General features: G+C 36.3%; 1 protein-coding gene across 1 annotated transcript; it reads left to right on the top strand.

Annotated features, from left to right (window-relative positions):
- The first annotated feature begins 12,639 nt into the window (after positions 1-12,639).
- Positions 12,640-22,919, top strand: LOC132172034 (inositol phosphorylceramide glucuronosyltransferase 1). The gene is made up of 10 exons (XM_059583459.1): positions 12,640-13,004; positions 13,565-13,685; positions 13,962-14,147; positions 15,631-15,794; positions 19,163-19,270; positions 19,836-19,973; positions 20,061-20,198; positions 20,426-20,693; positions 20,815-20,938; positions 22,631-22,919. Exons 1-10 carry the CDS (start codon positions 12,768-12,770, stop codon positions 22,770-22,772), a joined length of 1,626 nt encoding a protein of 541 aa, XP_059439442.1. The 5' UTR covers positions 12,640-12,767; the 3' UTR covers positions 22,773-22,919.
- The last annotated feature ends 654 nt before the right edge of the window (positions 22,920-23,573 follow it).

Raw genomic sequence — 23,573 nt, 5'->3', positions numbered from 1 at the left:
CACTTTGGAGGTCCTTAAGAGGTAGCTCAATTGGCTGGAGACCACGCCTCATGAAGTAGAGATCACTAGTTCGAATTCTCATTCCACTTCCCTTGTGTGGACATGTCAAAAAAAAAAAAAAAAAAAAAAAAAACCGCTTTAGAGGCCAGCCAATCTCAAATGAATTCCACTAGAAGAAATCAAAACCTTTGTAACCTAGACAGTAGACACATGCTTGCAATCCTAGCAAATGACCTGTTTACCTCCCCCAAATTATTCTCTCATTATCTCCTACAATGCCCCATTATTACATATGATTTTATATTCATAATTTAAACTCAACCTAGTCATATATGTAAATGCCTAATCGGTTCAACATGATAGAATAATTGTATTCATTCTTCTAATTTTGATTACAGGCATAAAATCATAGAGATCCAATGGTAATTTTAAAAGTCACATAAATTTTGGGGGGATATAAGCTAGGACGATATGGGTCTTCCTTCTAGCACTCTTCCCACTTTAGTTGCATCATATTAAAATAAAAATACTACAACCTAAACCCTATTTTCTTTTTGCCAAAAGAAATAAAAAAAAATTTAAAAAAATAATAATAAATAAATAAAACCTTAGAGAGCCTACACCGAACGATATCTCTCTCTCTCATTTTTCCTTCAAGCCTATTTTCATATCATGCATTAATTGACTTTTTTATTAGGTGCTTTGGTTTTAAGTTATAAGGAGAGGATTAATATTTGTTTAGGCTAAAATTGTTTCCTAAAAATCGTGCATCAATAGGCTTATATAGGTAGGATGAAACTTGGGCTTAAAGAGGTATGTCGGTTGAAAAATAAAACAGTTTGTGGCAATTTCGATTGATCCAACAACAATCAAGATTGAGTGTTGTTGATCATGCTATGATTGAGTGTCAATCGAACTCCTCGGGTTTTAATATGACACCTAATGCATATTCTTCGATCGATCAAACGTCGACTGTGGGAGTGACCAAGCCTCTCGAAATGAGTATTGCACTTGATGCACATCTTCAATCGATCGAGTTGCGATTATGGGAGTGATTGAACCTCTCATAAATTTGAATGGAGACATGTAACACTGGTTCGATCAATCGAGCGACAATCGTACATCACTCAAAATCTTGAAATCGTCATTTCTTGGACCGACTTTTACACCAAGTCAACGCTAACTCAAAATTAAACAATATAACCTAGATACAATGTTTTGACGGTGAGTTTGCCAACACACAAAAAACCTAACAGGTCGCACACCGTTATTCTTTCATTCATTTTTGTTTTTGAGATTGACTATCTCAAATCAGTCACTCTTATCATCAATTTCATTCATACAATTCCACAAACACCTTTCTACAACCAAATTACATCAATTTTATACAAAAATGAGAGAGAAATGTTACAAATGGTATAGTATTTGAGTTTGAGAAATGTTTATTTTCATTCTTTTGTTATCTCTTGTCCATCTCTATTCAAGAAATGTGCAAATCTATCATTAAATTTATGAGACCGACATGTGATTCCCACATATTCAATGATAAATTTATAACAGAAATAAACAAATAATGTACAAGAGAATAACACCATACACATCTCTTTGATTTTACATGGATGATTAGTCGATCGAAAGTAACTTTAGCTCCCAAAATTTACATTTGATTATGGCGCTGTAAGTGCTAAGCATTAACAAAGTGCACTTTCATATATACTGGATCGGAATTTTTTGTTAGTTTAGTAACTACAAACATTAATTGATAAAGATGTAGCAAAGTTAATATGATCAAAGTATATATATATATGAACCTTACAAGATGGTTTCTCTTACATTCTTGGACAACATAGAAGTACTAAAAGGACAACAATAATTTGCTTGGTTGTTCATAAGACAACTCAAAAAGCAAATCTTGGTCTGGAAGTTCCAGATTATTCTAATAACTTTTTTGTCTCTATTTTTCTTGTAAAGAAAAACAAAACAAAGAAAGGAAGCACAGAAGGAAAACTGTGAGCCAAGCATCAGACTTGCCGGAAGGTTGCATTCCTTCAACATATATAACACCTTTATCTATGAGAAAGAGGTAAATTATAGCCAAAGTACCAGACTTGCCTTTTCTTCAACCCCCTTCATAATTTCTGATCATCTGAGGGCGGCTTTGAGCTAAAGCCATGGCCAAAAGATGATGAGTCTTGAACTGGAAAGTGAACGCTTAAACACACACAGTCGGAGGCCATGGCCTCCTGTTCTTCCTCTAACTTCGAAAGCAGCATGATGATCATATCTTCCCTCATGCTCATAAAACGAAAAGATTCATGGATATATGAGGAAGCAGATAGAAGAACTGAGAACTGTGGAATTGTTGGTTGTTCTTATATAGGCTCCTGGTGTTTTTAGTTCTTGGTAGGGCAGACCTAATTAATTAAGGAGAAGAAAAAATAATATAAGATTTATGCATTAATAAATTAAAGGGGGCCCACTTTGCTTTTTCGCGCGGTTGATTACCTTGTGAGTGATGCTAGAAATTATATTTTTATTTATCTTACAACTATCTCACAATACTGGCGTGATAATCACAACCGACTTTTTGATTTTTTTTTTTTTGAGAAATGATAGAATTTATTTATTTTTTCAACCATCTTTTAATCATCTTCATATTAAATGGATGAATCCACCATTGAATTTGTGTGGGATTCACATAAATTCACAAGTGTAATAGTTAATTTATTGAACTTGTAAAGTAAGATGAGAAAAATATCGGCATAAATCATTTCTCTCTTCTTTTTTTTTAGCAATAAACTGTTGCATAGTTGGTTGAATAAACAACCACATTATAACATTATGAGATAGTTATAAAATAAAATTGTGGTATATAACATTATTATTAGGGCATTTAGGCAGCCGGTAGATAAAATTTCCAATAAATAGTGAACGTTTTCTAGAATTTTCTTTTTAGAGTGAGACTAGACGAGCCAACAAAATTTTGTGTTAATCAATCACATCTAAGAGGCTACATGCAATTTATTACATGAGACTTTTTTATGAAAAACAAAAAGTCCTTTCGTACGTAATGATAAATTGTTATTTGTCTCAAAGCTAGGCTTAATTAAATGGATGAGGAATGCTACTCTCTCTCTCTCTCGCTCTCTCTCTCTCTCTCTCTCTATATATATATATATATATGTACACTCATTCATGACAGCGAATTTGTTGTTCATGCATATGCATGCCATGTTTACATGTTGATACCATCATAAATTACCGTTGCTTTATTTTTATTTTTATTTTTTGAAAAATTACCGTTGCTTTATATATAAGTTTAGGTTTATGAGATAAGTAATAATATTTTATAATGTAAGAGATGATTTAACAATATAATAAATATCTATAAAAATCATGTTATTTTATTTAGACGTTCACGTGGAAATTGGAAATTGTGTCACTCAAAAATTGGTGTGACTCTTAAAATTACCATGGAGTTTGTGATTGATTATTATTTGATTTTAATCAAATAGTGATCTTAAAAGCCATCTCATCTTTTGAAGGACACAAAAATTATACAAGAATGTTACTCTACCGTTTATATATATAAAAACTATAAAGAAATGTTATGGGTCAATATTTTTTTCATATTTGACCCATCTTATCTTACAAATTAACTATTAAATTTATTAACTTATGTAGATTTCCACATAAATTAATAATAAACCTCACAAATTTAATGATATATATATATATATATATATATATATATATGTGTGTGTGTGTGTGTGTGTGTGTTTTTGCGTGTGGCCTACCACGTAGTACATGCACGTTATTGCGTGGACAGAATAGAGAAGTACAAAAGAATTAAAGGGTGTTGGAAATACAAAGAATCAACCCATGTTCTTGAAATTTTCCTTCTGTTGATTCTTATAAAGTGGCCTGCAAGCAATGGGGGACAACTATTTTCTTTGGGACGCTTTTGCCAATCGAAGGGATACAATCGCACAAACTGACCTTTCGAATTCTTCAAAGGAAAAGCCTACCTAATTAATAGCTATACCCCTTTCATTGTTTTAGATATGTTCAACAACTGTCATTCTTTTTTTTCTTTTTTTTCCTTTTTCTTTTTTGCTGAGTTTTCAACTATATATATATATATAGTTGAAACATGATATATAAATTTGTGCATAAAGAACTTTTGGTAGTCTTTAAAAGGGAGAGGAAAGGGATATATTGTAGGCTCCCCAATCACCTTCTTCTATATTTTCGTTCAAATATAGGCCGGCAGTTCATTTGATGCTTCCTTCCCAAGGATGAAGGATCCAATATGACTACCACTTAGGTTTATGTTGCCACGATGGGTTGATTTTATTCTGTTTTACTTTTTGTTAATTTTATGATTGTATTACATATTCTAATCGGCCTTATTTAACTATAAATTGACATCTTTTGCACACAGTTACATACAACACACAAATATAGAGTTTAGTCGAAATTTTCTATTCTCTAGTTTATTTTAAGATGTTTTATGAAAGTGACTAGGAGCATCTCGCATGCTTCAAATGGCGTGTTAAAGATAGTTTTTCGAAGGATGACGAGGCACTGAGTCCGAGACATGCTTGGCTACAAAATAAGAAAATAGGATATATAAGAGCTTGTCGGGATGTGCCGGCAGGGGATAACTCCGATGCCTAAGACAATTGATGATTTTGGAGAGAACAAAAATGGGCAGAATAGCTTGAGAGTGATTAGCCGAATATCTATTTGGAGCTTTCTTTTATAGGCATCAAGTAGCGGTTAGCGTCCCCGGATTCTCAGCCCCACGTTCCCGAGGATCTACTGTGCACAATGCTGAAAAGGTGAATAATGGGATCGTGGGCTACTCCTGATCATGGGATCATGGAGTCAGTTGGTAGCTTGGCCACTTTTGTGCCGAACGTGGGTGGCGCTCTTAGCCCGGGCGTGCTTACATGTGGCTCGGTTCAGCGCTACAAGCTAGACCACGTTCTCAATGAACATGACTTTTCTTCGTTAGGGTTTGTAAGTTTCCTATTTTACCCTTGGTGGGCTGGTACAATTTAGGCTTGGGCCTTTTGTTGATGGCTTGCATGAGGCAAATAATCTTGAGGGCCCATTGTGGTTTTGTGGCCAATCCATTACCCAACATGGCGCATTCATAATAGCTACAAATTTTTGCTACAACAAACTTTCAATATAAAAGTTCACACTAAATGTTTTTTTTTTATTCTTTTCTCTCTCCCTCAACGGCAAAAAATATATATATTAAAAATAATGTTTAAAGAAAGTAGAGAGTGGAATAAATAATATTTGGAGTTTGTATTGAAAATGTAGTTGCTAAAATAGAAAAATGTGTGTTGTGAGTAATTAAAATATATAGCATTTTTGGAGATGCTCTATGTTAAAATATATAGATTGCAAGCTAAGTCAAGGTTAAAAAGGTTCGTAAGTTGACTAGTTGGACTAGTTGGAACACTAGTCTGCTATGGTGGATATATTACTTTAGTGTTGTTTGGCTCCCGAAGTTGTTTTTCTTTTAAAGAGTTATTCAAAAATTCCAATTCATTACCAAAATTCTCTATTCAGTTATTTTCACCTTGTAGATTTTGGTAGTTTAATATGTTGTGTTTGGCTTAATCATTGTCCTAATTGATAATTTCAATTGTGAAAAGATTGAGATGTTTTCTGAATTGTTCTAAATTAGGGTTAAAAACAGATTTTTCAATTAGTATTTAGAGTTAGTTTCACTTTGTTTGAATTCATTTTCTGAGTAAGATCGTTAACCTTGACCCCCATTGTCATGGAAAAATCTTAATTTCTTAGTGTGAGATCTCAAGTTAGGAGAGAATGTAGAGATAAGAAGGATAAAAGTACTCAAGGCATCAAATGCCACTAGTGCACTGGAATTTGGGCGTATTGGGGCTAAGTGTCCAAATGTTAAGAAGTCAAAAATAAAAGTCGTGAAAGTTACCGCAAGGAATGAGTTAGACAATGATTACCTCATTGATGAGAATGGAAATTACATGCCTTTTATTGCTTATGTAAGAAGTGGTAATTAGGGTTGGTAATTTTGACATGATCTGCGAACTCGACATGAACACGAAAGGAAGTTACCTGGTTTGGGTCATAAACGGGTCAACCCATTTATTTTATTCATGGCAGGTCAACCCACGGGTGACCCGCCACACCCGTTTAAATTGTTAAAAAAAAAAATTATTATAAAAAATATTTTTAAAAAAAAAACACAAGAAAAAACCCTAAAGAGCTAAAAGTCTAAACCTAAAACCATACTCTCTTAATTCAAAAAAAAAAAAAACCATACTTTCTTCCTCCCTCACTCTTAGCCCCCCCTTTCTCTTTCTCTCTCTCTCTCTCTCTCTCTCTCTCTCTCTCTCACAGCTTGTGTCTCTTTCTCCCTCTCCTTCTCACTCCGTCTTCGATATCTCTCTCTTGTTTTGATTTTTTTTTTTTTTTTTTTGTCTACGAGTTAACAAGTTGGCACAGTAACCAGCTAATTTTGGCTTGTTGTGTTCGAGTTGGAAATTTTCACCCATTTAGCTAAATGGGTCGTGTCTGGACAAAGACTAATCAGGTGGCGGGTCATTACGGGTCGTAAATGGGTTGACCCGTCGACCCGTTTTGCCAGCCAAAGACTGGTAATGGGTCAATCGTCAGTAGCACACTTGATCATCTTGAGTCATCTCATGATAATTTAGATAAGGAGGTTGAGTTACATGCTGCTTACAATAAACTTTTTAAGAATGTACTAAGGCTCCGTTTGTTTCGCGGTAAAACGATTTACGAAAAATGTTTTACGTATTTTCGGGTGTTTGGCACAACGTAAAATAATATTCAATGGAAAATATTTTCCCTTTGATCGAAAATTCTTCTTTAATTTTAGGAAAATGGTTTACGGTTTTGAAAATTGTAAACCATTTTTCGACTTTTAGCATCTCATTCTAGAATCGACGGACCATGCCAAGACCTGCTCAAGACCCCATAGGGACTTGACCAGAACCCCCTTGGGACTTGACCAAGAACCGCCCAGGACTTGCCCGGAACCTCACCAGGACTTGACCGGGACCCGCTTTAGACTTGACTAGGACCTGCCCGGAACCCAACCGGGATCCACCTGGGACCTATCCGGGACCCTGCCAGGACTTGCCCAGGGTCCCCGCCGGGATCTAACCAGGACCCGCTCGGGACTTGCCCAGGACTAGCTAGGGACTTGCCCCAGAGGACCTGACTAGGACCAGCCTGGGACCTAACCGGGACCTGCCCCAGACTTGACCAGGACCCGCACGAGACCTACCTCTGACCCGCCCGAGACTTGACCAGGTTTCGCCGGGACCTCACCGGGACCCCCTCAGGACTTGATTGGGGATCAGCCCGAGACCCCGCCAGGATGGGACCGGGACTTGCTTGGGACCTCACTGAGACTTGACTAGGCCTTGCCTAGGACCTCGTTGAGACTTGACCGGGACCCACCAAGGACTTGACTGGAACCCAACTGGACCTGCCTGGGACAAGCCCAGGACCTGCTTGGGACTTGATCGGGACCCGCTCGGGGCTTGCCTGGGACTTGACCGAAACCTGCCTAGGACCCCACCGGACCTGCTTGGGACCTACCCCGAACCGCGCTGGAACTTGCCTGGGACCTCCCCGATCAGGTCTCGACGGGGTCCCGAGCTAGTCTGGCCGGGTCCCAGTCAAGTCTCGGTCAAGTGTAGGGCGGGTCCCGAGTAGGTCTGGTCGGGTCCTGGTCAGGTCCCGAGCGAGTCCCGATCAAGTCCTAGGCAGCTTCCGGTGAGGTCCTGGGCGGGTCCTAGTCAAATTCCAGGAGGGTCCTGGTCAAGTCTCGGACGGGTATTTTTGTATTTTATTTTTTAAATTATTATATCTTAGTATTTTTACGTTGTGAATATAAAAAATATTTGTGATTTTCCGTGAGCACGCCAAACGCCAAAAAATGTTTTCATCGTAAAATATTTTCCTATAAAATGACTTCCCTGAAAATATTTGTGATTTTCCGTGAGCACGCCAAACGCCGAAAAATGTTTTCATCGTAAAATATTTTCCTATAAAATGACTTCCCTGGAAAAATATTTTACGACGGAAAATATTTTACACCGAAACAAACGGAGCCTAAATTGGAAAAACTTAATAAATTGTCTTTTAAAAGATTAATGAAGTTGAGTATGAAATAGAATCTTGACTTGCTAAACTTGCCGATTCACAAGCTTCGTACGAAAAATTTATGACTAAGAATTGTGTATTGATTGAGAAAAATCAAAACACTCAAGATAAACTTCATAATTCGAAAACACAATTGAAAAACTTCTTTAGTGAACAACAGTGGTAAAGGAGGCTTGGGTTTCACTCCTATGGGATCTTCCACCCCGTCTACTTCACATTTCTTTCTTGCTACTAAGGGTAAAACTGTATTTGTTTTTGCTTCAAGGATAAGGGTAAGGATACTACTATTTGTGATGTTGTGTTTTAGACCAAGTCATGACCTCGTCTTAGGAGACAACTTATATCTAGGTTTGTCCCTACTTGATACTATTGTGGTAGAGTTCAGTGGCAGAGCCACATGTAGGCCAGAGGTGGCCACGGCCTCCACAAGAAATATTAAAAAAAAAAAGATTTGAGCAAAAGTCCAACCATTGAGCACTCGTCCAGCTATATAGGGTCCCCACAAAGAATTTTTTTTTTTAAAAAAAAATTTGAGCACTTGTCCATCTATTGAGCACACGATCAGCTACATAGAGCCCCTCCAAGTATTAAAAAAAAAAAAAAAAAAAAAAAAAAAAATTCTTGTTGGTCTGCTCCATCCGGACCATCCTCCATGGCCCCACAAGATATTAAAAAAAAAAATTTGTTTCTTTTCCCTCTTTCTCACGCACTCGCCTCTAAGTTTTCTCCCTTTTTGTATTTTTGATATAGTGTGGACATGTTATATTTTTAATATATGATATATATTAATTTAAGCACATATTTATGAACTTTTATATATGTTTTTTTGTGATGCATATATTGTGTGAATTATCAAGTTTTCAGTATGAAAAAAAATTTTAGGACACAAAAAAAAAAAAATTAGGACACGAAATTGTTTTTTACGGCCCCTACATTCTGAAACGTCTGGCTCCGCCACTGGTAGAGTTGGTCACATTCGACAAAACTACTTTAAATTGAGATCTCGAGACTATGTGAATGAAAATTCCTATTCTAGGAATAATCAAAAGAGGTTTTCAAGTTAATCAGTGATGTATTGGCTAAGTTAGATTTTTTTAATGATCATAGGAATAAAATTCAAAAGGCAAAACCCACCATCAATAATGTTTGGATGAGAAAATGTAACCATATCCACTCTGGGTATCGGTGGCTTTACATTGACTTAGGTCCATTGTGTTTCATCCCTAGGATTGCATGTGGAATCTCATTCATCATCCTAGGCATGACATCTACTTTTTGCATTGCATCTTTGTGTGTGTTTTGGTTTGTTGTTGCATTGCAGTTTTGTAACAACCTCGGAAAAAATACTAGTCACATTTGTTCTATTACCCTAAAATGACTAATCAATTTGGAGTTCTCCATAATCCATTATAAAGTCTAATTTCACCTACTAACTAGACAATGTGAAACTTAGTACTCATAACTATCTTTATAAATAACCCACTCTATGTGGGCCACTCCTCATCGTTTCAATATGGGAACAGAGTGTTACAAACTCTCTCATAAATTCGTGACGTCTACGTCAAGGTCATGTCATGCAGTGCTTTAGTACCACATGGCCTGGTGTTACTAGGTGCTATAATACTGTTTGTAATTACCCAGAAAAAAAATGTTAGCCACATTTGCGCTATCACCCCAAAAGGACTAAAGACTCACTTTAACGACACAATATTGTTTGCTTTTAGCTCTCCCAACCAGACTTCGTAAGAGGTCATGGCCATCACAGCTTTAAAACATGTTATTTTAAGGGTGCAAGTATATATATAAGTACATCCTCATCCCAGGCGATGTGGGACGTCACAATTACCCCTTCTTGGCACCCATAATCCTCGTTGGCGACCCTCATGGGCTTATGTAATCTCCCTCTATCTCAGGCTAGGCAATAGTTAGGGGTGAAAAGGCAGGCAGTTAATAATTGCTCACTAACCATTAACCGCGACGATTACGGTTTTAGATTTTTTCAAAACCGCTAACCATTAACCACTAACCGCCGATATATATATATATATATATATATATATATATATATATATATATATTTGTGTTTAAAATTTTAAATATATATAAAAATGTATAAAAATCTAGAAACGATATCGTATGTAATATAATATTATCAACATCGTTTTGTTTTGTTTTTTAAAAAATAAATAAATTTTAATTTTTTTTTTTTAAAAAGCGGTTAGCAGTTATTAGAGTTACTAACCAGCCGGTTAATCGCCTAGGTGGTTAGCAGAATTGTATCAAAGCTATTGTTAGCGGTTTTAGACAATAACAACTAACCGTAACCGCCTTTTCATCCCCAACAATAGCTTTGATACAATTTATAAGAAAATCACGAGCCACATCTACTCTATCACCTTAAAAAGGACTAGTCAATTTAGAGTTTTCATAGAATTCATTATAAAGCTCAATTTCATTTAGTAACTAGGCAATGTAAAACTTAACACTCATAGTTATCATTATAAATGTGGGCTACTCATCTTCCTAATATAGGACCGGGGAGTTACAAGTTTTGTGTGTCTTTATTTTTATTTTGATGAGTTTTCTAAAATTTATGATAAAACAAAAAAGCAAAAATAAAAAATTGGGGTGTCTTTCTTGAATGCTTGAAACTCATTTTGAACTTTTTGTTTTAATTCAATAAGTGATTTCTATGCATGTGAATAATGTGAGAGAAGCTTATTTTTTTGTAGAATTTGGTTTGGTTCATATAAGGTTCCTAATTCCTGTTTCTTTCAATAATTTTGAATTTGACCACATGTATCGGTGTGGAGAAGTGAAATGGAAATGATCCATTTAGTGTATTTAGGAGGGCATAGTTGTCCAAAAAAATTTATTCAAAAACTAAATGAACAACTATGCCCCTCTAAATACGCTAAATGGACCTACTACTATCATTAATGCACACATACACTACGACCAAAAAAAAAAAAAAAAATCAATGTTTCTAGATATAGCAAAAGATGAAATTAGCATGTCTTAAAATTTGATTCACATGTTCTTATAAAAAAAGTCTGATGTTCATGCTTGGTGTAGAAGGTAAACATTCAACCAAAACTAGAAACAAGAATAAAAAATTTGTGCTTAATGTTAGGAAGAGTAATTGAATGTGTGTCCCGACTCCCGAGGTCCTAATTGTTTGGAATATATCTCAAAAATACATTGAAGCACCCCGAGAACAATCATCATGAAAGCATAGCAAAAAATATGCAAAGGAAAGAGCAATAACTCTAGGCAATTGCCTACCTTGGTGATAGGGTTGATTTGATTCATCTTGCTCCTCCTTCAATCTACATGTGTAGTCTAAGGTTTCGAGACCTCTAATGCCTACACAAGACCCCTTTATATAGGCTTGCGTTTCCAAGTGAAACTAGGACTAGGTTTCTTTGTCAAATTAGAACTAGGAAAGCCTAGTTGTCTATCACCAATATAGATGGTTGTTGGGGGGAATTTACCGATTTTTAATCAATATTGAGTATATACCAATTAGATTAGGAGAGTGTTAAGGTAGATTTTGGACAGTTGTTTGAAATTTTCTGATTGGTTAACGTTTAAAGTTGAATTCAAAAGATTGTTGGAGAACATTCAATTTGGATTCAAACGATCGAAGGGGAATGTTCAAAGCTGGATTAGAACGATCGAGGGGGAACGTTCGAAGTTGCAAAAATGATTGATGAATAATGAAATGATGAAAACCATGAGTTTGTAAATGCATGCATTTAAGTGATCGTAGAGAATTTATCATAAGACATGGTACACCTTATCATAGGGAGGATAGAGATGAGATGATTGATGTACGGGCTCATAAGTGTTAGGAATTGCATTAGAGGGTTTAAAAATCACTTTTAGTACTTAAAAAGACATGTTAAACAAAAAGGTAGTATGTTTGGTAAAAAAATTTTAAACTATTTATTTGATTTTTTTTACTATAAAAATAGTCAAAATGCACTTTCGAGAAAATTTTGAAATTTATTTATTTATTTATTTTTAATTCAAAAGCTCTTTTTAGATTTAAAAACTTGATTTTCAAACGCAATTTCAAGCTCAAAGAGGCTTGTAAACGTTTCATTGAGAAGACTTGGAGGTTTGAAATCCCAAGGGCTATTGGTGATATTATTTTGATGGAACAATCTGTTTTGGTCTGAATTTTATTCAATGATATTGAATTCTTTTTTTTTTTTTTATAAAAAAATTAAAATAATTAATTAAAAAAAAAAAAAACTTAACCAAAAAATGTTTTCCTTTCCCTTTTCTTCAAACATCCAAGTTTCGAAAGGCTAAAAGTCAAAGCCCAGCCCAATAAACAAAACCGTGTATAGGATTTTAGCCGACTTACTTCCCTCAGGCACATCCCGAGAGTCAGAGACGCCAGATAAGAAAACAACAAAAGAAAAAATAAAAATAAAAATTCAAAAGGAATTTCAAACTTTCACCATATATACACTGAAACGGTCCCCGACCATTTTCTCGAGAAATCCCGATAATTTTCTCGAGAAAATCCCGATCACCTAAAGAAACTCGAATTTATAATGAAAATATTACCTAATTTTTTGGTTCTGCTCTTACTAGTTCTCGTTTCAGTTCAATCCAAGGCCTCGGTTGGATCTCCATCCTCGGGGGAAGCCTACGTCACGCTTCTCTACGGGGATGAGTTCTTATTGGGCGTTAGGGTTCTCGGGAAATCGATTAGGGACACTGGATCGAAGAAGGACATGGTGGTTCTGGTCTCCGATGGCGTCTCTCACTACGCTAACAAGCTTCTCGAGGTACCGCTTTGAAAATTCGAGCTATGAATCAGAAAAAGCTTAGTGAATTATGTCTTCTATCTCTGTGGTTTTATTTTTGGTAAGCGAAAATACTGGGACCGAAAAAGGAAAGAAATGGAATTCTGCAGCTTTATGTTCTATGTTGATTTGGTTTTTGCTAAAAAAGGAAAGGCTACTAAATAAGGTTAATAATTGGGTTATGCTTTAGCTGACTTTTGTTTTTGGTTATTTTATTTTAGAACCTAGTTTCATAACTTTGATGCTATGTTTGGTTGCTAAGAACTTTTAGTATAGATGATTTTGGAGTAAAATAAAAATTTTGAATTTTATGTTTTTCTGTTATTTAAGCGCGATTGAGAGTACAAAACCCGTTATTTCAATATGACCTATACAGCCATTTGGGGTGTTTTTGTTTAGTATTTTAATTGATGGCAACCAAAATGAAACTAATTTCAAATGTTAGTTAAAGATATGGAAGTTTGGTTTAAGACTGACATATGGGTAGTTTCTAACGACTATTTTTTCTTTTTGTTGTCCGCTTTTGGTGGATAATTCTGCAGGCTGATGGGTGGATAGTAGAGAAGATTAGTTTATTGGCGAATCCTAACCAAGTACGTCCGAAGAGGTTTTGGGGTGTCTACACAAAGCTTAAAATCTTTAACATGACTAAATACAAGAAAGGTAAACATGATTTTGCCACTACTACATTTGGTTGCTTAGGAAATTGGAGGAAGTCTGAATGGCATGGATTCTTTTATCTAGGCTTGGTTTAATATGTTTTTTTTTTGATAAGTTAGGCTTGGTTTAATATGTAAAGTAGTTTCCGGATATTATTTTTGGGAGAGGAATATTATTTATATGGATGGAAAATGTTGCCAAGAATTATTATGTATCCTTGCATTTCGCAAAATGGTTACCTGTACTCAGCTCAGTGTATCTTGAAATTCTATTGTGCAGTTGTATACCTTGATGCCGACACTATTGTGGTACAAAATATTGAGGATCTTTTCAAATGCGGAAAGTTTTGTGCTAACTTGAAGCATTCTGAGAGGCTGAATTCTGGAGTCATGGTAGTCGAACCATCTGAAACTGTATTCAATGACATGATGAGCAAAGTTAATACTTTGCCTTCGTACACTGGAGGTAAACCATTTTTTTTTTGGTGCATCATTTGCCTGATAGATAAGTTCTATGTTATCCCTCTTTGCTTATATTTTCTCTATCAGTCATGATGATTTTGTCGAAGTTTAAATTTGATATTGGAATTTTCGGTTTAGAAGCTAGGTATTTAAAGCAGCTAGGTATTTTTGCTTTAAATAACTAGGTTTACTTCATCCACAAATCACTCTTTCTTATCTCATCTGTTAATAGTCCAATTGCTCCAGCTAACCTTGTGTGCAGAATCAAATCAATGTATGGAAAAAAGCATGAGCTTCCAAATCTAATTCACTCTTTTTTGTTTTTTCTGTTGGCAAAGAAATCTAGTTCGACTTCATGAAACAACACAATAAATCCAAATAGTGTTGATGCTAAGTTGACCTCAGTGCCATAAAATAATACTAGGATCCAGATCTTCGTGAGATATGAATTCGACTTCAGTAGTTGCGTTGTGATGAAAATACTCAAATATCACTCAAGTTTGAAATGCTTGTTTACCATGTCTCTTTTTTTTTGATAAGTAATTGATATAAATAAAAAGCGCAAAGGGGCGCAACCCACATACACGGAAAGTATAAACAGAGAGTGCCTAAGAGGAAGAGAAATGAAAGAGAAAATCAGAAAAACTAATCATTAATGAAGTTAGCCAAGCGGCTGTCCAAGAATAAAGAGTAAAGAAGAAAAAATGAGTCAATTCCTTTATAGTCCTAGTGGAATTTTCAAAATATCTAGCATTTCTTTCCTTTCATATACACCACATAAGACACAGAGGGATCATTTTCCACACAACCGCGCTTCGGGATCGTCCTCCCGACCACCAGCTATCGAACAAGTCCCTCACCCTGCAAGGCATGACCCAATGCAACCCAAACCAAATAAAGATCGAATGCCAAAGAGCACTTGCGAGCTCACAGTGGAGAAGAAGATGATCGACTGTCTCTCCGGTCTTCTTGCACATACAATACCACTCCACTACCACTATGTTCCTCTTACGCAAAGTATCATGAGTCAAAATTTTGCCTAAAGCCGCAATCCACCCAAAAAAAGCCACTCGCATAGGCGCCTTAGTACGCCAAATGTTTTTCCAAGGAAATACCTCTTGATTGGAATGGGACAAAGCCTTGTATAGCGACTTAACCTCAAACTTGCCCTTCTTGGACGAGGACCAGCAAATACGATCTACAACGCCTATGGAAACCTTGCAAGAATACAACCGATCAAAGAAAGGAGAAACCAAATCCATCTCCCAATCTTGGACGGGCCGAACAAAAATGACATTCCATTCTTACCATGTCTCTAGATGATTCTAGCCACAGGAATTGCACTTTAGCATGTGGATGGTGTAGTCTTTATGTTACCTTATTCATGTGTTGTGTAAATCTTTATAGAGAAATTTACTGTTTGATCCTATCTTCAACTCTCTCTCTCTCTCTCTCTCTCACCTGCTAATTTTCTTTTACTTTGACAGGGGATCAGGGGTTTCTTAATTCATATTACACTGGATTTCCAAATGCACATGTTTTTGAGCCTGATGTACCCTCAGAGGTGTTGAATTCAAGACCAGTTCCTGTAATGCAGCGGCTATCCACACTATATAATGCAGATGTTGGTCTTTACATGCTTGCAAACAAGGTATTAACTATAATGTATGGGTGATCTCTCTATTTCACCTAATGGGCTACTGTTTAATAATTTTATTGCCACCATGTTGATGGTATTATTTTCTTGTGCCGTTGCTTCCCATGTATCAAGATGTTTAACAAGTGTGGTACTATATCATAGCATTCATTGATAAATATGTTTATTTATTTTTATAAGTAATGCAATGCATATCAAAAAGCGCAGAGGGGTGCGGCTCTAGTACACAAGAAGTTTGCAAGAGAACGCCTATGTTTATTTTCAGTTTAGTCTTTTCATATGTATTTTTGTTGAAGCATATAACTGTTACACAATCACTTAAGATGATTGCTTCATCTGCATCATAATTCATTAATGTAAGCACTTCTATCATGCCAGGATGTACTGCCTTCCACCCTCATGCAATAACCTTACCCAAGGATGCATATGTTTAATTATATAAGACGATATTCATATTCGTAGGAGAAGTTTAAAGGTCTCACTACTTCTCTATTTCCTGCCTTCCACCCTCATCTCCTTTTATTTTGCTTGACATGATATAGTGCTCTTGACTTGGCTGAGTTTGGGAACTATTTTTTATGGCTTTAGATGTATTGAAGTATCCATTGTTATGCTTGTGGTTACTTTTAGTTAAAGAGGATCGGTGAATTGTTTTTAGTCTTCCAGGATTGTGACGGTGTGATTTGGTTTTTCCGATATTGCATGTCTCTGACTGCTTGTATTGGTAGAGTAAATTTTTAATTTGAAGGGTAAATATATAACATATCACTCAACACAAAAGGTCTTATCCAAACATTCCTTTAAGCAATTTGCCACCAGTCAAATCGTGTTACAGAGAAAAGTCTTATATAAAAATTGAAAGATTATTATTCATTTCTGGGTGCTCATTTATTAAAAAAATAAAAATGAACTTCTCTATTCTGCTGTCTTAGGGCATTTTAAAGAATTTTACTCTTTTTGGAGTATATCCTACAGGATGGGGCTTTCTAGGTAATTGCTATTTCATTTTGCAGAGATAAATAACTACGTTGTTCTCTTTCTGTTTTCTGACCAGTCTCTCCAGTGCAGATACCTTTTGAAACTATGATGGTTGTTTCTATACAGACAAAAGGTTAACTTTGTTCCAATTGGACTTGAAGAATTAGATGGATGAGAATATTTCTGATGTGGGACAAAATTATCACAAAATTCACACAGCAAAATTAGGGCAAAAAAAAAAGCTAAGAGAGGAGATAGAAAGAAGAGATAGAAGCTAGAAAGAGAGAAAAAGCTAGGGAAAGAGAGAAGAGAAAAGAAGTTGGGGAGAGAAAGAGAGAGAAGAGGAGGAGAGAGAAAATTAGTTTCTCATAATTTTATTCCATCAAAGTCTGACTTCATTGGAGTACAGTGGATGCTTAAATGGACACCAACTAAAACTAATAAAACCTAAATAAAATTATGGACCCTATTAACACTTGCTGTTCCACATCATTCTCCCCTAGTTGGAAAAACTCAACATAGAGTTTTGAAATGCTAAAAGCTTGAAAACATATGCTCAGAAAATTTCGGATCCAAGCCCAATTTTTGGCTTTTCTTTTCTTTGTTCCAAAGCTGGACAGTGACTATAAGTGACAAAACACTATCGGTTTTTCCTCAAAACAACACAACATCTCGCTTCCAAGTATCGACACAACCATGCACCCACTTCAGCGACCAGCCGTGACAGTGACAACGCGGAGGCAAATTCCAACAAGGGTTGGCGGTGCATGAGTGTGACAGTGGCACAGCATGGGGAGCGAGCAGCACAGTTGAGCATGTCTCTCGTAACCCGACATTGTTGGTTGTTGACCAGTGCAATAGTTCGTTGATCGGAGTGGGTCGGCGATCTGCTGTGAGTTGTGGCATGCAACTGAAGGTGGCAGCGTTGGCGGGATGGGTCGTGACAGTTGGCAAGATGGGGTCTCAAGCATGCTTTATTTATTTATTTTTTGGGATTGGGTGGTGGATTGGATTGTTGTGGCAGTTACCAGTTGGGTGTGTAGGTGTTTGGGCAGTGGTGCGGTTATGCCGTGTGACAGGGTGCTGGTGCTTGGCAATGTCGTGAATTGCGACAAATGGCTGGTGGCTTGTGGCTCCTGGGTCAGGTTGGTTTTGATGGGTTGTTGGGACTGATGGTTGAAACTTTTTTTTTTTTTTTAACGGATGTGGTTGTGAGCACCTTGGCGGATGAGTTTGGCGTTTGGAAGTTGGTGGAATTTAGGGTTGGATTTGGCCAATAGGAAAGAGGCTTGGGATGGCAGACATGGTTGTGTTGGAATGGTGGTGGTGGTCATGGCGTTGGCTCGGTTGGGTAGCAAGGTCACAGATTGCACGATTGTTATGGGAAACATTCGGGTTGGATTTGATATCAAATTAATGCGGGACAAAATAATCACAAAATTCGCACACCAAAATTAGGGTAAAAAAAAAGGCTAGGAGAGGAGATAGAAAGAAGAGACAAGAGCTAGAAAGAGAGAGAAGACGGAAGAAGTTGGGGAGAGAAAGAGATAGAAGAGGGGAGAAGAGAAAGAGGAGAGAGAAAATCACTATCTCATACTTTTAATTCCATCAAAGATTGACTTCATTAGATTACAAGGCATGCTTAAATAGACTCCGACTAAATATTACCTAAAATAATTTTATTGACTTACTGAAGATGGCAATGCCCATTATTGGATTACTTTAAGGCAACACGTAATACATTGACTCTTGAAAATTAAAATAAACATTAAAACTGATAAAACTTAAATAAAATTACAGACCCAATTAACACTTGCCGTTCCGCTTCAATTTGCAGCTGTGAAATTTTGTAACAAAGTTCATTTTTAAATGGGAGGTCTACTTTTAGTTTGTTTGGGAGCATTTGATAAAGGGAGGGAATGGTTGTGGCTACTCGAGTTAGTCATTGGGCAGCTGTGGGGGGTTTTGGTGGATCAAAGTGATTGGAGTAATGAACATATAATTACTAAGTTCCCCTTGTATTTCCTCTTCTTCCTCTCTTTCCTTGGTCTTCGTCCACCTGCTGTGAGGCAGGTTTAAATGCTAAACTCAGAGTTAGATGCATTTAAATGGATCTGTCTTGTTCTTACCAAATATGATTATATGCCAAGCATGATGACAATTTTATATGTGTGGCCAAGGATTCATAAAAGGATGGTTTTCATGTAGTGTATTTTATACCATATGAGTGCCTCTCTTTCTCACTAATGTTGATTCCTTTATCTGCGAAAAGCGATTATAAGTTGTTGACCGATGGAGTGATAACCCATGGTAAAGAACTGGCTCTGATATGCATACAGTTTGGCTATTAAGTTGTCTAAATTTTTTATGAATTATATATGCAGTGGATGGTAAATGAGAGTGAACTCCGTGTTATTCACTATACTCTTGGCCCCCTGAAGCCTTGGGACTGGTGGACATCTTGGCTGTTGAAACCTGTTGATGTCTGGCAGGTATTTCCTTCAAATCTCTTTCAGCAAATTATCTGCTCGCAATTTCTTATTTTTCAATTAAATCTTTTTAGTTACAACCTTAAGAGGTTGACTTGAGTGGTACGTCAGTTGGCCTTGGTGCCTCATGAAGTATCTAGTCTAAGGTTCGACCCCCCTTGAGTGCAAACAATTCTTGGGGTCATGCATGCGGGCAAAAGCCCGAGTTGCACCCGACCCGTGTGGAGGCGCGTTTTGCAGGGTATCCCCGAGATCTAGTTAGGGTGGAGCCCTGGATTACTCGGTTATATTACATTTCTTTCAATTTCGTTCTTAATATTTTTGGTAGGGAATGGGATTTCCATTTTTGTTTAGTTATGAGGGACTTGTTGCCACTGTATTACCATGCTAATTTACATATTGCTGGTGGGTGGCACAGGAGGGAGAGAGAGTGGGTGTTGATCATGTATTATAAGTCAAGATAATTGGACATTAAGGTGTAACTTTTTTGTCTTATCCAGTGGAAGAGAATTAAGTCAATGAATTTATGCTTATTAATATATCTCTATTTTGTTTGCTTGGGCTGCAGAATGTTAGGGAACAGCTTGAGGAAACCCTTCCTGGAACTGGAGGGGGCAGAAATCCTAATGATCATCTTCTTGTCAGATTTCTCTTTCTATTACCTTTTTGTGCTTTACTCTTCTGTTACTATCGGTCTTTTCTTCAGGTCAGTGGTTACATTTTTTTTTTTTAAATCAAGCATTAAGCAAATACATGATTCTTGTTGGATCTCATATTATATCATTTCATGCAGACACGGGAGTACTTTGGATCATTATGTAGAAGTTCATTATGCGATGGCATCAGACACCTGTACTACAAAATTAGATCTATTGGATCACTTACTTATTCTGGTGTTTCTACATCATCTACCATCGGTTCCAACCCTCATGTTAGTTTCATCTTCTACTTCTTCTGACTTGGAGCTGCAAGATCACTTGCATATTTAGGATTTTATTCTTATATAAAATATATGCAGTTATCCTCTTGAAATTTCCAATTTTGCAATATTGGATGGTCATGCTATTCACTATTAGTTGTGTAAATGTACCATCTATGCCTTTTGTGTTTGTTGAGAATATTTGTTGTGATGTTAAACAGTTCTGTAATGGTGTGCAGCCCAAGGTGCCTATTTATTTGGGTGGAATATCTGTCTGCATCTGTTTTATGGCTGCTGCTGTGTCTCTTGCACTTGCTCTGGCAATTGTGCCTCGGCAAGTGACACCATGGACTGGTTTGCTCTTGATGTATGAGTGGACCTTTACATTGTTCATTCTATTGTTTGGAGGTTATCTGTACTTGACTTATCAATGGGGAAAGACAACAGCAACACATGCAGGATCCAGTTCTTTTAATCCTGAATCTTTTGATTATGATTCTGGAAAAGGTTTGTCAGCTTGGAGTACATACGAATATCTAATATGCATTATTATATATGACTTCTGCCAAATAGTCCTTAATTTATATATATTTTTGAAATTGGTTGATGGTTCTTGTCTGGATTGCAGGCCATCAACGGCAAGGATTGTCCTGCAATGTTGCCGGATGGTATTATGGGTTAGGGATGGCATTTTTGGCTATTGCAGCCCCATCTTTGCCGTGTCTTTTCGGGGTTACTGCTCTATTTTTAAGGTAATTTGCTTGACTGCAGTGCTGTATCTTGACATAATTATTTCTTGCTCCTTTTTATTTGAAATCTTGAAAAATTAATGTGTATACAACTTCTGCAGTACCTAAAACATGAGCAACAAAATATAGAAAACTGCGGTGAAATTACTTAATAGTCATATTATATTTCTATCCATAAAAGGAGTATAGTAGACCTGAGTATGTTGAGATGGATGTGTGACCACACTAGGAAAGATAGGATCAGGCATGGAGTTGTTTGTAAGAAAGTGCGGATGGCACCAATTGAAGTGAAGAAAAGAGGAAAAACAGCAAGAGGGAGGTTAAAAAAAATAACTTATGTGGTTAGATGTTATAAGTTAAGCCTTGGTTATTAATGAGGTAAAAGTGACATGTCTGCAGATTTGGTTGAGTGATATAAAAGAATCCATGCAGCTGACCCGATTTAGGATTAAGACAGTTGAATTGAATTGAGGTCATATTGTGCTTCTCTGTTAGATATAATTGACCCTCGATGACTATCATGTTCATAATCTGTGATTTAATTTAGTTGTTTGCGGTGCATAAGCTATCTTATCCTTCCAACTTTTGTTCTAGAACCACTTTTTTATTTTTATTTGGTTTCTTGGCAAAAATTTTTTATTTAATAATTCTGTTTCATTACTTGATGGAGAAATGTAATCAGTGACATTGTTGTGAGTTGGCATATCTCTTTATTTCTTTTCTTTTTAAAATTAGAAGAAATGGCTTCCAAAATCATTGGACTCTCAGCCATTTCTTCTAATTTTATGTAGTGCTTGACTACTTATCAAAAAATGGTGCTCAACTATTTATCGTAAATCGTGCTTAACTAATTAAAAAAAAAAAATCTCAACTTATCACCCCACATTTTTTTAAAAAACTTTTCCCTGCTTTCTCGAGAAAATAGAGGGGCAGTTTGGTGACTTGTTGGCTGGGGATTCTATATTGGACTTGCCATCTTATATATGAATTGCATATCATATATCACTCTATTTATCCTGGAGGACCTAACTCATGCAAGGGCATTCACATTCAGCTCAACCAATTTTCTCTCTATTTTAGCTAAAAATCACTTTCTTTTTTTAAAAAAATTTTAGCTACTAACTTTTCTAAAGCACATCCATCCCAATTTCTATTTTAACTATCTACTGCTTTCTTTTATATTTAAATATTCTATCTTATTTTTATGTTTGGTGAACACTCTAGCAGCTCACCAATTTTTGGGCTAAAGTAGCTAACCATGTATCTACATTTTCACCCAAATTTGCGTCCCGACTAGCCAAAAGAACCTTTAGCTAGTCTGGTGTGAATGCTCTAATGTTGCTGCTATGATCTATCATTCCTATGAACCACAGAAGAAAAACAAGAAAATGAAAAGATCATTAAATTAATGTACTGATTAATTGTATGGCCTATCAGTGCTTATATTGTATCTTGCCTCTCCTGCATATAAACCCCCCTCCCCTCCCCCTCCCTGCATGTGTGTCTCTCCATCTTGTGCTCTTTTGAGGCTTGTTGAAATGCACTATGTTCTTGGAAATATGCTAGCCTCTCCTTGTCTCAAGGCAAGTTAATGGTTGCGCAAATTTTGTTTTTCTTCTGATATGATTATCTGAAAATATTTCCCCCACTGAAAATAAACAGTTATCAAGAAATGGCTTTGTCATCCTTTAACAGGTTAGGTTTGATGGTTGTGGGAGGACTGATTTTGGCATCTTTCATGACATACGCTTCAGAGCACCTCGCAATTAGATCATTCTTGACAGGCCATGAAGACCGAGACACTTCGCGAAATATGAGCTTCTGTTTCTTATGTTGATTAGTGACTTAAAAATGATGTAATCTATTAGCAATGTGTGTCTCTGCTAATTGTAATTTATTTGGCATATAATTCCATATGCTTGATTTGTACAATTTTGCTGAAAGTTGTCTTCCAAATATGCCTTTTTTCCTAAAGGTTTTTGTTTGTAATATTCTTTTTGGAAACAGGTGAGTCTTAAATTTGCTAGTGTTTAATTTTCAATTTATGACAAATGGAGGTGCATTGTAGTTTTTACAGTAGTTTATTTTTCAGAAAATGCTCTCTACATTGAACATCCTGATTCAGTTTCTGCTAGATGATTTTGGTGGTTTGGTTTGCAATCCATTCGTCTTGGATAACCATTTTCTGGGTACCTGAGATTCACATTTCGAACGTGGAGAGAATCGTAATTGATTTCCTGGAATTGGTTGCATTATGCTTTAGATATTGCTACTAGTTTAGCAATTCTAGCCATATCCCAGATTAATTATCTACACAATGTCTATCATGTTTGCAAATATTGTTGAAGAGGGTGAAGAAGATAAGATGGTGGGCATTGTGTGCAGATAATTAATCATTATTACCAATATCATTGTTATAGCATTTCACATGAGGACTTCTCATATTATTGTAATCACACACACTTTAACTATAAACACATGGGCCCAATGCTGACAAAGTAGAACCATGGGAATATAAATAGAGAAGTTAGATTTTCACAACTAATCCACCATGCACATGTGAAAGAAATATCTCAATACAATTCATAGAACCATCGGTCAACATTGCAAAAAGGAAAGAAATATGCAATACAGGCCC

The sequence above is a fragment of the Corylus avellana genome, chromosome ca2 (assembly GCF_901000735.1).
Source record: "Corylus avellana chromosome ca2, CavTom2PMs-1.0".
In the NCBI taxonomy this organism is placed as follows: domain Eukaryota; kingdom Viridiplantae; phylum Streptophyta; class Magnoliopsida; order Fagales; family Betulaceae; genus Corylus; species Corylus avellana.
This window is presented reverse-complemented; position numbering and strand designations above follow the sequence as displayed.

What these genes read in the sequence shown, in the direction of transcription:
- LOC132172034 (XM_059583459.1), top strand. Translation starts at nt 12,768, where the DNA reads ATGAAAATATTACCTAATTTTTTGGTTCTGCTCTTACTAGTTCTCGTT. An exon ending in CCATCGGTTCCAACCCTCAT is followed by an intron (nt 20,199 to 20,425) that starts GTTAGTTTCATC and finishes AATGGTGTGCAG; the next exon opens with CCCAAGGTGCCTATTTATTT. An exon ending in TGATTATGATTCTGGAAAAG is followed by an intron (nt 20,694 to 20,814) that starts GTTTGTCAGCTT and finishes TCTGGATTGCAG; the next exon opens with GCCATCAACGGCAAGGATTG.